Raw genomic sequence first — 15,041 nt, forward strand, 5'->3', positions numbered from 1 at the left:
GGAACAGTCAGCATGGATTCACCAAGGGCAAGTCATGCCTGACTAATCTAATTGCCTTCTATGAAGAGATAACTGGCTCTGTGGATGAAGAGAAAGCGGTGGACATGTTGTTCCTTGACTTTAGCAAAGCTTTTGACATGGTCTCCCACAGTATTCTTGCCAGCAAGTTAAAGAAGTATGGGCTGGATGAATGGACTATAAGGCGGATAGAAAGCTGGCTAGATTGTCGGGCTCAACGGGTAGTGATCAATGGCTCCATGTCTAGTTGGCAGCCGGTATCAAGTGGAGTGCCCCAGGGGTCGGTCCTGGGGCCGGTTTTGTTCAGTATCTTCATAAATGATCTGGAGGATGGTGTGGATTGCACCCTCAGCAAGTTTGCAGATGACACTAAACTGGGAGGAGTGGTAGATACGCTGAAGGGTAGGGATAGGATACAGAGGGCCCTAGACAAATTAGAGGATTGGGCCAAAAGAAATCTGATGAGGTTCAACAAGGACAAGTGCAGAGTCCTGCACTTCGGACAGAAGAATCCCATGCACCGCTACAGACTAGGGACCGAATGGCTCGGCAGCAGTTCTGCGAAAAGGACCTAGGGTTACAGTGGACGAGAAGCTGAATAGGAGTCAACAGTGTGCCCTTGTTGCCAAGAAGGCCAATGGCATTTTGGGATGTATAAGTAGGGGCATTGCCAGCAGATCGAGGGACGTGATCGTTCCCCTCTATTCGACATTGGTGAGGCCTCATCTGGAGTACTGTGTCCAGTTTTGGGCCCCACACTACAAGAAGGATGTGGAAAAATTGGAAAGAGTCCAGCGGAGGGCACCAAAAATGATTAGGGGACTGGAACACATGACTTATGAGGAGAGGCTGAGGGAACTGGGATTGTTTAGTCTGCAGAAGAGAAGAATGAGGGGGGATTTGATAGCTGCTTTCAACTACCTGAAAGGGAGTTCCAGAGATGATGGTTCTAGACTATTCTCAGTGGTAGAAGAGGACAGGACAAGGAGTAATGGTCTCAAGTTGCAGTGGGGGAGGTTTAGGTTGGATATTAGGAAAAACTTTTTCACTAAGAGGGTGGTGAAACACTGGAATGCGTTACCCTAGGGAAGTGGTGGAATCTCCTTCCTTAGATATTTTTAAGGTCAGGCTTGACAAAGCCCTGGCTGGGATGATTTAGTTGGGGATTGGACTAGATGACCTCCTGAGGTCCCTTCCAACCCTGATATTCTATGATTCTAAGAACTAGGGGTCACCAAATGAAATTAATAGGCAGCAGGTTTAAAACTAACAAAATAAATATTTCTTCACTCAACACAGTCAACCTGTGGAACTCCTTGTCAAATGACGTTGCAAAGATCAAGACTATAACAGGGTTCAAAAAGGAACTAGAAACATTAATGGAGGATAGGTCCCTGCCCTGCTAGGTGTCACTAGCCTCTGTTTGCCAGAAGCTGGGAATGGGCAACATGGGATGGATCACTTGATGATTTCCTCTGAAGCATTAGCCACTGTCGGAAGACAGTATACTGGGCTAGGTAGACCTTTGGTGTGGCCATTATGGCCTGACTGCCTGTTTACTCCAATGCCCTTCTCCCTAACTCCCAGTTTCCTCACCTCAAGCTCACTCTACACCTCTCCCTTATACCTTCCTCTTCTCACCTGTTCTGTCCTCCTCCCCCTCTTCCCCTCACCTGGTCCTTCTGTTCAGGTAATTTCCTCTGAACTAAACCCAACACCCCAAAAACAACAAAACTAACAATGTGCTACCATCACATTGATAGCTCAGCTTGTATATTTTATCCCTTTCTCCTATACCTTTGTCTTGTCTATTTAAACTGTAAGCTCTTCAGGACAGGGAATACTACTCCTCCTCGGTTTGTAAAGTGCCTAGCACAATGTGGTCTGACCTTGGCTGGTCCTTAGGCACTAAGACTGTAGTAAACATGATTAATAATAGCCTGTTCTCCAGGTGCAAGTTTTTGCAGTAAGTAACATGCACAGAAACCAGAAAAATACTTCTCTTGACTATTTAAATCCATTTACACAGTACTTGAAGGCTCCAGTTAGCTCCTGATTAAATGACAATCTTATGCAGTTACACAGGTTTCCACAGAAATATGCATGGCATCTCCCCCTACACATAATAAAATATGCTGTGTGACAAAATCCATATATACATATGGAAAACAGGAAAAATGGAGACAAACAGCACTAAGTGATAAAAAGACAATATATGCCAGAACAGTTTCCTGCCTTTGCTACGGCTTGTTTTTAAAACTGTAAGAATGACATTAAGGGTCCGTTAGTGCAATATTAATAGTTCATGCTCCTTCTGTGATCTCTCAAGTGCCACTTGTTAGACTTTTTGGGTGGGGGGGGGTTGTTTTTAAAGCCCGGTACTTTGAAAGTCAGGACCCACTGCTATCAGTGTAGTGCAGCTTTTCTTGTACAGATTGTTTCATCTATTTACAAAACTGGGAAACAGAACCCCCGACTCCTACACTAAGTCTTTTAAAAAAAGTGTTAAGTCTGGCTTTCCTGAAAGCCTACACTATTTTTAAAAGCTGGTTACGTGAGGATTTCTCATCACAACCCGTGTCTCCCACTCCACCCCAGTTCTGATGTAGAGTAACTAATCTATTCCACTACTGGATGGGTCTTTCAGCATCTCTAAAGAAGAACACCATGTGCACTATGTACAGGTGCTACACATAAATGCTCAACACACTGTGGACAGTCACTCCTCTGTTCTACTTCTCATTTAATTGTGGGTCTCTACCTATGGATTGTGCCACTATTTTCTTCTGCCCTTTTTTTTTTGGGGGGGGGGCGAGAATAATGGGAGAGAGGAGATTCTTAGACCTGAAGTTGGCAATGGTTGCTTCGTCCAATATTATAGGGATTTTCCACAGCCTGGGGGCTGCTGTAAAGAGGGCTTATTCCCATTATTAGATGTAGGCTCCATTAATCTTAAGGTAACATACAACTGCTCTAGTGGGCCCTAGAAAGAGGCAGGTCCTTGATATCTCCCCAATAAAGGCTTTCTATACCACTGCTGGAACCCTGAAGTGAATTAAGTACAGCCATAACTGCGCAGCCAATGCAGGTTGAAGAGCAGCAGCAGAATATGCTCGCTGCAGCTCATCCTTTCAAGGAGTTGCATTTGTGCACCTGCTGCAGTTTCTTCATGAATTTATCCAGACCAAGGCAAATAGTTATATATGCCCCTTCTGGAGGTGGACAACGCATGAACTACTGTGACCAGGTTGCTCGGGAGGAGTGGAGGACTCTTGCTGCAAGTCAGATTTGGAAGAAGGCACTTTTGGAGACAGTGTATAACTGGGAATCCAGAGACAGTAATGAGACATAAGGTGTCTAGTTCATATCATAAAGCCATCTATTTGACACAAATTGTCACTCTGTTCAGCAGCAAAAGACAAACAGCAGGGAGTAGTGCAGATCAGGAGTGAGATGGATTGGCAGAGCTGTATGGGGATGTCACTACAATCTTATGTGCTCTGGGGTAGAAACCTAATTCTCAACTTGAATTGGTTTCTTCTACTTTACTATCTAATGCACTGCGGTGTAGTAACAGACCTGCCCAGAGATCATGGAACATATTGTACTTGTGATCTAACATGGGGATTCACAACCTGGAGGCTGGGTCATAATCACCCTACATTTCTTTATAGCTAGACAAAGAGGGGCATTTCTGAAGCCTGTGTTATAATATGGGGTCACAATATGGGAAAGATTGAGAACCACTCATCTCAGCTATGCATAAATGTATTTTTAAGTATGTAAAAGATACAAGAATTCTAATGATGCAACCAATGTAAGAACATTTAATGGCATTATAATTTGGCTCAACCAATGTAAAGCATCCCATACATATGTGAAATTGGGGTGGGGGCGGCACTGTGATCCTGAAAAATTCCACAAACTTGAGAAAGGAAACTCAGAAGGATTTCCCACCATTTTATACAAGATTATCTGGGTCCTGCAGTTTTACAGGAAGCTAGAAACCAAAAGGTGGAACAACTTAATGGGAAAGTCATCTACCCAATATGTGAGTTCTCACACTTTTCAAAAAAAATAGTTATCTGCAGGATTTTCAGCAAAAAAAGCAAATATTTCCTACAAGATTTCATCAATACTTTATACTAGTTCAGCTCTAATGAGTAATTGCTAATTTAGGGTCAAATTTAGCTCTCATCACACCTGTGCAACCCAGATGATGATATGGTATGGGACAAAAGTGTCCAGCTCTATAATTTCAGGGTTGGTATTTTCTTTAGTAGGCCGTGAAAAGAAATCAAAATGGACTGTTAGTGTCCTACAATGTTTAGAGAAGCATACAGGAAATCATGTTAGCAATTAAGGTTTCTAGTTGTACTGGTCCTTGGGAAAAGCTTTCTAGCCAAAAAGCTACTTCCCAAGAGACTTACATAAGAACGGCCATACTGGGCCAGACCATAGATCCATCTAGCTCAGTATCCTGTCTTCTGGCAGTGAAATTTTCTCTTACTTTTCAATTTCTCTTTTCCAAAAAGGGCATGACTGCTGACTTTTCCTATCAGAGATTAGTCCAGCCAAAGCTATTCCAACTCATAACATATTAATGAATATGTAGAACTATTACCACTGTATACACATGGAAAATTATCCCTTTACTAGAGCTGTAATTCCATGAATGTTCTATGTAAATCAGGTTAAAAATTGGTGGTAAGTCTCTAAGAGAATCTTAATAAGGATGAGCAAACTTAATACAAATGGTATTCCCATATAAGAAGTGAGAGAGTAGATATTTGAATCGGTGGATATGCCACCCTTTGAGGTGCTGACAGGGGAGATGAAATTTATCTCTCCTCCAAGTAGAGTAAATCTGCTGATTCTCTCCTCATTGTAGAATGACTAGCAGTGAGAAGGAAATAATTAATCAATGCAGATTACTTAAGTACCATAGTAGAGCAACCTTTTGCTAAAGGCTGTGTCAGCAGACACAGTGATGAAACCACGTGGGGCTCTGTGAAGGCATATGGTGGGCTAAGTTTCTGCTTGGCGATTTCTTCTGCTATTGCACAAGACTGGTCTGCCCATTAGCTAGCTAGAGAACAATCTGGCAGAGTGTGGCTATAGTCTACATACATACTTATGTACCCTCCACTGCTTTAGTATCTGAGCACCTCCCAAGTATTTACGGATTTATCCTCACAACACTCCTATGAAGTATGGGATAGTATTCCCATTTGACATATGAGGATCTGAAGTACACAGAAATGAAATGTAACTTAAGTGTAATTGTAAATGCAAGTGCCTGAGATCATGCAGGTAGTCTGTAATAAGGTCAGAAACAATTCCTATCCTAACTGTTCTCTCCATTGTACCAATGGGATCTTTGAGGAAAGCAGGAAGTTAAAGCAGAGAAACTCTCTACAGATTTTTTCCCAGCATTGCATAATTTGATCTGTGATATTTCTCAGAAATGGAGGAAACCCTGCCAGATACAATATCTGGCAAACACAAAAGTCTTGCAGATGGAGATGAAATTCTCCATGTGACAACAAATCTATGGCAACCCTTAGGAAAAGTATATTTTCAGAACTGAAATATACAGAGCTTAAACTCACGTCTCTGTTACCATGTGGGATGCTTTGGGAAATGCACAGCTTAATCATCTTTGGGGTACTGGCCAAAGACATTTGCAAAGATTTTTTTTAAATGATCAAGCAGGAGTAAAATAGTAAAAATAAACCAAATTCCACTGAAACGATTAGAAGTCAGTACACTATGAATAGTCAGGAGCTTGGGAATTGGATATGGACAGTTTCACCTCTGGGTCACCAATTCAAATACAACCCAGATTGCTAATAATGGCAAGTAGTTGTCATTCAAAGCGCTGTTTGTTGACCTGTGGGTCTCAGTCCAGTTTCAAGTGGACAAGTGCTCAACTCAAAACATGTACCATCACAACTGGCACTAATTAGTACCCTGCCTACCATTCTTCACCAACGATGGGAAGTGCCAAAGAGACTGAACTTCCTACACAATCCTAGAAGGTGTCCTTCTGTTCCAGTACAGGAGAACAGTACAGGACAGAGTGGGTCTTTTTTACTAGTATGCACTAAAAATGTGACAACAGCATAGGAATGCAACTTCTGCCAAAAACTAAAACACAGCCCACAGCAGGTAGCAGAGAGGCAGCAGGTATTTGATCATTAATTTGCATCGCACCCCTGAGGAAATTCTGGCAACAAAATCTTTGGCTGAAATGCAGGACTATATTGGGAAACTAAGAAACATTTAGAGAATGCCTTCTGCTTAATTAACACATTAAATGGAATCTATAATTTATGAAACAAATTTAATAAAAGACTTCAACGGGTGTTTAGGGATATTCTTTATTTGAGGCAAGGTTTTCAAGATTTTTGAAAATGAGTACCTTAAGCTGAGCTCCCTAGTCCTCATTTAGGTGCCTAGAAAAGTGGCTCAATTTTCAGAACTGCTGAATATCCAGCAAGAGAGACTGAACAAGACTGAACAAGTTGATCCTTATTAGATCAACAAAAAGGAAGAGGAGAACAGCCACTTAATCTGGGGGGAGGGTTTCTGCGATAGAAGCAATTATCAAGACAGACCATGCAGTTACATGACTATTAAAGAGAACAGAATTGCCTATATTTAATTGCTAAAGATGAAGATTTCAAATCAAAAGTTTGGAGAGAACTGCGTCTATGAGAAAAAAATTCAAGGGAAAACATGGCCTAAATGCCTAAAGTTGAGAACAAAAGTGAATGAATCAATGTATTTAACTTTTTACCTAAAGTACAGGAAGAAATTTCACACCACCTTCCCTATATCAAAGCAGTAATTGACTTTAAAAAAAAATGGACAAATGGCTTCTGGATAGCAATGTTTACAGTGCTTTCAGTACTCAGGAGTATGTCTATAGGGTCTTTAAATGTTTTTCTTTATTAAAAAGAAATAGAAATACTATTCTATACCTTTCTTAAATTTGCAGACTAACATAAGGGAAAAATCAGATTCAAATTTGCCTTAACTCAAAAGTTTCTTGGGCTCATCTACATTTGACAATTACTTTGGATTAAGGCAGGGAGTGAATTTAAAGCACAACAGTTTTCCAGAAGAGCTCCCTGTGAAGACACTCTTATTCCAGAATAAGTAACCACAATAGCTGTTCTTATTAATTTCCCTGTACAAACAAACCTGTGGTGTGAGAGTACGAGGATTCAGTCAGAGCCCTTGCTGGGCTAGAAACCATAGTTTTATTCTGGAATGATTCAAGTTAATTCTTTTTAGATGACTGCAGTAATCCAGGGACAAACCAGCTAAGAAATGGGGAAGTCACATTTTGACTCATCTGTAACTCTCCAGTCAAAGGAGTTCAACAAACCAACACACACAGAGGCAAACTCAATATACACTGGAAGAAGACATTTTAGTAATTTGCATATTCACAACTTACTGTACCTCTTTGTATCTATCAAATCTTACATTAAACTCTTATTATCTCACTGACTCATGATGCTGTAGGATGTATGTGTAACTCTCACACAAGGGCTAATATCTTCCTAGGTGGGAGGCGGGATTGATAACCGCATATGGCCCTTTCTATCTCTGAGTTAATGGTTCAAATTCCTACCCAGATGATTAGCAAACAAAAGTTACTACAACCAGTTTCAGTATCTGTAAGAGGAATTTGCCAGCTCAGGTCAATGGATAATGGACATGTGCTACTTTACAAAAAACAGAATTGTAATAATCAGCCATTGGCTTGTTTACCAATCACATTAGCTGAAAGTCAAAGCTCTGAATTGATATGGATACAGAATTTGCCTCTCACATCTGTAAGTGGTCCTTCCACATCAGGACAGAGATCCACTGGCACACAGTGATGTAAGGTAATCTCTATGGTACTTGGTATAGGCGCTACAATCCATTTCATTTTCTTCAGCAGGGATAATTTTGTCGTATTCTCCATACTCTGTGGCAGAACTAAATTGTTTTATTTTGTATCCAGGAAATATATACCACCTGACATCAGTTAAACAAAAGCGTCCTTTCTTCTCAACACCAGTGCCCAACAAGCCCTGCCAGTTTTATCCCTAAGTTTGATACATGTTCTTAAAAACCCAGTTTGCCCAATCCAAAATATGAACTTACTTCATTGACCTTAAAATAGTAAAAGCACCATCATTTGATGCATCATAGATCTCAAGAATTAGGTGGAAAAGGGATCTGGATTATGACTAAGGTGAGCCAAAAATGGAACTGTGAAGAACAAGACAAACAGCTCTTTTGTCTCCCAAGACACATACTTTAAACAGTTCCAAAAGAAACGAAGGAAACAGGTACAAATTCTACTAGCGGTACTCAACTGTATCCCATGCAGGACGTTATCAAAGTCTTCAAGCAGATATAATTGTAACACCCATACCATTACAAAGCAGACAGAGGAAAAGACCACATATAAAAGGAAGACATGAAGTGTGTGCTTCTGCTTGCAGGCAACAGCTTACCATCTGTAGAAACTGAATACACCATATATTCTCCGTGACTGGACACAGGATAAAATTGTGTAAAACTCATACCGAAAACTCTTTTTATGCTTTTCAAATCAGAATATTCCAAATGCAGAAGAAAACCTCCCAATCTGTTCCTTTTAAACTTCCAAACAACAACGTTAACAAAACAGTTACTTTTTCAGAGATGTCAGGATATACGACCCGTTAATATCAATTAAAGATTTACAAAGTGTTTGATGTAAAGCTTCTCAAGAAACAATTGTGCACTGTAAGAGAAACAATTGTACTGAGCTAACAAGAGATTCTGATAATAGTTTGAAAAACACATACACTCTGAATTTTGAACTGGTCAAAGTAAATAATCAATAATTCAGTCCCAAATTATCTAGCAGCCATGTCTGTTGGTTTCAAATACATTTTATACAAATTAGAAAGCACTTCCACAGATCCTGCATCTTTTTTCTGTGTTAAAATCCCTTCGGAAGTGCCCAGCTACTGACCTATCAGTCCTACTACAGCATTTGTTTCTAAGTGGCTCTAACACGCCAGGTCTCAGTACAATACACAGATTCCAGCTTTATATGATGTGTTTACTGAAATTTTGCTAGTATAAACTAAAACTATGAGGTGTCCCACAAAGAGTCTCCAGCCACAATCTAAAAAATTAGCAAGCACAGAAAAGGAGGAAAAAGTGAAGTAACATGTAACCTTACCTCCTGAAGCCGTAGTCGTATTTTGTTAATAGCTCGGAGCCAGCAAGCTCTTGCGGGAGAAAACAGTGGGGGTTCATTTTCATCAAGGTAACTTAAAACAAAGACATGAGAACAATTTTAGAAATAGAAAAACCACAAAGTGAAATACACTCATTCAAAATGTGGCAATATTGTTAAGGAACTGGAGAGCAAATGCAAATACAGATGAAGAGGCACATGAATATCCAGCACATTAGAAAGCCACATACAATCCCAAAGATACTCCTGTAAAGGAGATGCCAATCTAGGGCAGTTAGGGATAAGAGGCATTGGACTGAAATAGCAACTATGGGAAGGAGAAATTCCTAGCTTTGTAACAGCATATAACAACTATTCTGAGACTTGATGACTTTTATAAGATGAGAAACTCGTTCCTGGTCTTTTCGGGGGAGAAATTCCACATGTGAGGGAAAGAAATATTTTTGTAGCTTTAAAAGAATAACAGCCTCAAGTTGCTTAGAGATTTGCAATGTTAAAAGCAGTCCCAGCAGAAAGGGGATGTTCGTGGTCACATGATAAATGCAGTTTATCACATTGCTGCTGCTACCACCCCGACTGGTGGGGCGTGTGCACATCTGTCCTTCAAACACTCCAGCTGATAATACTCCTATACCACAACAACCCACCATGTACTTGTCTACGCACTCTCCCTTACCTCACATAGCACTAGTCCATCCTTTGTACATTTCCCATTTACATGGTGAGCATTAAGGGGAAGGCACCTGGTCTTTACCTGTCTGTACAGTGCCAGACACACATGACAACTGACAACAATGTAAACAGCAAATCATTTTTCTGGGGAAAGAATTTTGCTGATTTGTAACAGGAAAGCAGGATCAAGTCTGAAGGAGGTGAGTGAAGTTAGCCATAAGAGTTTTAGAAAAGTGCTCAAATAAATTGGTTCGTCTCTAAGGTGCCACAAGTACTCCTTTTCTTTTTGCGAATACAGACTAACACGGCTGTTACTCTGAAACCTTAGAAAAGTTTGGCGCTCTCTTGTTCACCAGTCTTTTTGTTGGTAGTGGTGATGTCTTTTTACGTCTCTGACATAAGAACTTGTCTACACAAAAATTGCACCTATTTACCTATACTAGTATAAAGGTGCTTATATCTGTACAGTTCATTCTTATTCATAGATTCACAGGTTCCACCTAGTTTGATCTCCTATATAAAACACAGGCTAGAGAACTTCCCCAAAATAATACCTAGAGCAGAGCTTTTAGAAAAACATTCCATTTTGATTTTAAAATTCCTAGTGATGGTAGATCCACCACAATCCTTGGTAAGTTGTTCCAATCGTTAATTAGTCTCACCGTTAAAAATTTACATCTTATTTCCAGAATGAATTTGTCTAGCTTCAACTTCCAGCATCTACATCACGTTATACCTTTCTCTGCTACACTGCAGAACCCATTATTCAGTATTTGTTCCCCACATAGGTACTTGTAGACTGTAATCAAGTCACCCCTTAACCTTCTCTACATTCAAGGGAGTAATTACACCGGAATAAAGCATCTTTATACCAGCATAACTGCATCCCCTCTAGGGTCTTGGACCAATTTAACTATTTTGGTAGGAAGTCACCCACCTAAGCAAAATAGTTAAGTTGGTACAAAACCTGTGTGTAGACCAGTCCTAAGCCTAGGATTATTTCTGCTTCAGCTGAAGTGAGATAAAGAAGGAAGGGCTGTCTTCACCACTGGCAAAAAGGTTGAAACATTACAATACAGGACCAATAGCAGAGGAATTATAGCAGTGAATCAGAGTAGAGAAATTTTCTTACTCATATGATGAATAGTGAGAAATAACCTACAATAATAATGCAAATCATTGTATTCTGACATGCTAATAATGGCAGTCAGATAGAGTACAAGGCAATTGCAATTGTACAGTTACTGAAAACTAACACTGATTATGCAAATGATGTTCCAAGCGTAGGAATTTTTATAGATAAACTCTACATTTCTTCCCTCTGAGTGGTCAAGACTATCTATCAATAATGATCAATTTATAATGGCATAAATGATCAAATCAGCCGCTCTTCAGCTTTCCAATAGGACAAGACACTTGTTCACAGCTGTGCTGGACTGCTAATTGTCGTCAGCAGTGTTAAGGCAGTTTAGCTTCCCAAATGCATGGAATATCTAACAGTCAGATGTGATGAACAACTGGTAAAACACCCTGAGGTCACTGTTAAGGTTCTGCATCCGAGTGCACATTTGATTAAGCTGATATATTGCTTTTTGATAGCTGTTGGAGACCGGAGTGAAAGGTTTAGGGAGCGTGATATCGGTAGTGTTGAATGAAATACGAAGGTGGGAAAAATGCCTGAACTTCTTATTTCCATTCCTTTCAGGTTTGGATGGATGACATGTGTCCTGCCACAAGGTTCACTGCCACTAAACAGGTTTGGTTTGCTAGTATGGGCATAAGCACACAGCTTTTCCAGTCAGTAGCAATCCAGCTGCTCCAGGCCTGCCTCTCATACCCCTCATCAAGAACGGAGGGAAAAAATACTGCAGATGAGTTGCTAGGTCACTGAAGGAGGGTGCCTGTAGCACAGCTATCCAGTAAGTACAGTTTACATTTCCCAAACATCTATCACTGAGTATAAAGATATTTATCAGAATACAGCATGTCAATACGATCAACTGATTTGTTTGGGAAGAGTGTAAGATGGGGACATTGCAGACTCGCTTCCAACTCTGGGGTTAACCAGATGATATAAATGTCAACAGTAAAACGAGCATTTCACTCATAGGTGCCGACTCCATGGATGCTCCAGGGCTCGAGTACCCACAGGAAAAAATTAGTGGGTGCTCAGCACCCACTGGAAGCCCTCCTCCCCCGCAGCCCCACTCATCAGCACCTCCCACCAGCTGCGGATCAGCTGTTTGGCAGCATGCAGGAGAGCGCTGGGAGGGAGGAGGAGAAGTGAGGGAGGGACGCGCTTGGGAGAGGGAGAGGGGCAGGAAGAGGCGGGGCATGGCCTCGGGGGAAGGGGTGGAGTGGGGGCGGGGCCTGGGGTGGAGCATGGGTCAAGCACCCCTGGGGAAAGTGGAATGTCGGCGCGTATGATTTCACTGTAAGTTACAACATCGCCATTACTTTACACCGACATACTGTACACTTCACTTACCTCTCTGGCTGCCCTGCACGGATCTCCTTGGGCTTCTCAAGTTGTGGGGTTAACTTGGATGCAGAATGATCTTGAGCTGTCTCATCTCTCACACAGACCTTTTCCTTCTCTGTTGTTTCGCTGTGATGCTCATGGTGTTCCTCCTGCTCACTGCGCCACTCCTGGCCACCCTTCTGATAGCTGCCAGAGCTGTGACAGGAATGATTGGGTTCCCCTTCCCGCTGTTCATCCTCCTGCTCAGACCCCTGGGCACTTTCATGGTAATGGTCAAGCTCACTCAGGTGAGAGCTTCCCTGGCTGACGTTACATGAGGAGCCATACCTGCTACTTCCAGCAGGACTGGGAGGGGTAAGAGATAAATAAGTCAAAAGGCAGTGGCAAGGAGGAAACATGCAACAAACTGCAAGTTTAGTGACGAACAATCTGCACGGAAACTATAAGACACTACACTTAGTGCAAAGCTTGGCTATATTCGGGCTTGCTAGATGTGTATAATCAACTCACAGTATCTAACCATTGTAATCCCTGAACTAATCTAAATTGCATCAGAAATTGGGCATAAACCTACTGTAGGTACTATAGCAATAGAAACAGAAATGCAGTGCCTATTGGTATGCTAACCAAATTTGTAACAGTAATCATACCAGCACTTTACTATTGCCCTATTCTAAAGAAATTCAGCCAGGGTTAACAATGAAGGTATTCTAATCAACACAGAAGAGTAGAAATGTGTGCGTGGAAATCCGAAAGGAAGATCGCTCATCTTCCACTATTTTAAATGCTCTTTACTTCCGCCTCATTAATTGTACTGCTGCTAGAATCTGTGACCAGAAAGATGGATCCTTCTTAGCAGAAGGAGCGCATATATCTTAATCCTACTGAACTCTTTAGAAAGCATTGATTCCATATAAAAACCACACGTAAAAATTAGGACAATTTGGGATGGAAATTTCACATGCAGAGTCAGGAAATTCCATTGTAAGATTTCCTTCAGAAACCATTACTAAAACATCTTACTTGTGTATATACATATAATACTTTCTATCACCTAATATGGAGGGATAATGTTTTGACCTTAATGTGCACGAGCAATGGATCAGTTACAGTCACTTTGGGAACAGATTTTGATTCATGAATGGTGGTCATTTGGAATTAATGCACTATGTGTAATTCTCACATATGCTACATTTTTTAATTGCATTTGGTGCTGGATTGGCAGCTCTGGAGTCTGATTTCCTCTGTTCATAGAATAGTTAACAATAGGGACATATGGGAGAGCAAGCTTCCCTTTCACTGCCCACCAATGGGAGTTCAGCAAATCTCCACCATGTGTGAGACTGAGGCAATTATAATTTAGAATATACACAGGACAAAATAGAGGTTCGTGAACTACTGCAAACCTTACTCAGTAGCATCCTACATTGCTTGAAGTATGCAGATTGTGTAGAGATTTTAATGACTCACAACCTTAAAGTTTAACCTGTAATACCTTCATTGCCACCTTTGGAAATACTAAAAAGCCTGAAAAATTGGAAAACATTCTAAATATTTCTGTAATAATTACTACAATGGCAAATCAAGCTTCAACAATTTAAAGGCCAAACATCTATTTTATAAATAATATAATTTTCTGGGCACAGCACAGTATTATCTAGTGTTACAAATGTTTTTTTCAGTGAATATAATCACTAAACAAGTAAGCAAAACCATTCTGTACGTACCCGACTTTTATCAAGCAAAGAAGTAAGTTGTGAAAGGCTACTGAAAGCAACACTCAAAACAACTCATTCACGGAGACAGAACACAAAAGGAGCACATGAGTAAGCTAATTACATTCTTACAGAACACACAGGAGAGCAGAGGAAGTTGAGAAAAATGATACAAGGACTTAGTGTTTAATCTAGTGACTACACAACAGTATTCGCTAATGTGAACCATGAGTAATGCTACAAACAATTGATCATAAATAGGGATAAGACTGAATTATGCACAGTAACACAAAGTTTGATATCTACTGGTAGAGAGCACTTGCATTATAAATGGTCAATTGCTTGATACCATTTATTATGCTGCTTTTGTAACTGGCCTTTTCTTATCTGATGGTTCCGTGCTATTCAGATCTGCTGCCTGTGATCCAGGATGAAGCGCTACAGTGTCAGGACAAGAAACAAGATCTTCCTGTTCAGACTCAACCTGCTGACGTGGTAACTCTCCTGGTGGCTCTTCCACGGAAGGAGGACGCGACAGTTTATTGGAAATTGTGCTTTGTTGATCTTCAGATTCTTCGGCAACTCTGTCTTTTAACTTTTTGCTGGACACATCAATATTGCTGATTCCAGACGCTTCTTCGGAAAGTTCAGCATTCACCATGTCAGGCTGCTCAGTAGAGAAATTTGATTCAGTATTTGAATCATCTAGTTGATTAGACACAGCAGATTTTGAATTCTCATCGGCACTGACTGTTCCCAGCACCTTTACATCTGGTTTTGACAAAAGCTGTGGCAGCACATCCGGTTCCCTTTTGACAGAGGTCTCCTTGTTGTCTTTTTGCCAAGGAAATGAAAAATCTAGCTTCTTGCCAAACACTGCCCCTTGAACACTATC

The 15,041-nt window shown here is 40.8% G+C and overlaps 1 protein-coding gene across 8 annotated transcripts in view; it reads right to left on the reverse strand.

Annotated features, from left to right (window-relative positions):
* The window catches only part of UNC13B (unc-13 homolog B), a 381,168-nt gene that overhangs the window by 209,756 nt on the left and 156,371 nt on the right, over positions 1–15,041 (reverse strand). For all 8 annotated transcript variants that reach the window (XM_073343305.1, XM_073343304.1, XM_073343298.1 and 5 more), the window contains 2 exons: positions 12,438–12,776; positions 9,260–9,350 (listed from right to left, as the gene is read on the reverse strand). In XM_073343305.1, coding sequence (XP_073199406.1) covers positions 9,260–9,350; positions 12,438–12,776 — 430 coding nt within the window. The remainder of the gene's footprint in view (positions 1–9,259; positions 9,351–12,437; positions 12,777–15,041) is intronic.

Source organism: Lepidochelys kempii, chromosome 5 (genome assembly GCF_965140265.1).
Source record: "Lepidochelys kempii isolate rLepKem1 chromosome 5, rLepKem1.hap2, whole genome shotgun sequence".
Lineage (NCBI taxonomy): Eukaryota > Metazoa > Chordata > Testudines > Cheloniidae > Lepidochelys > Lepidochelys kempii.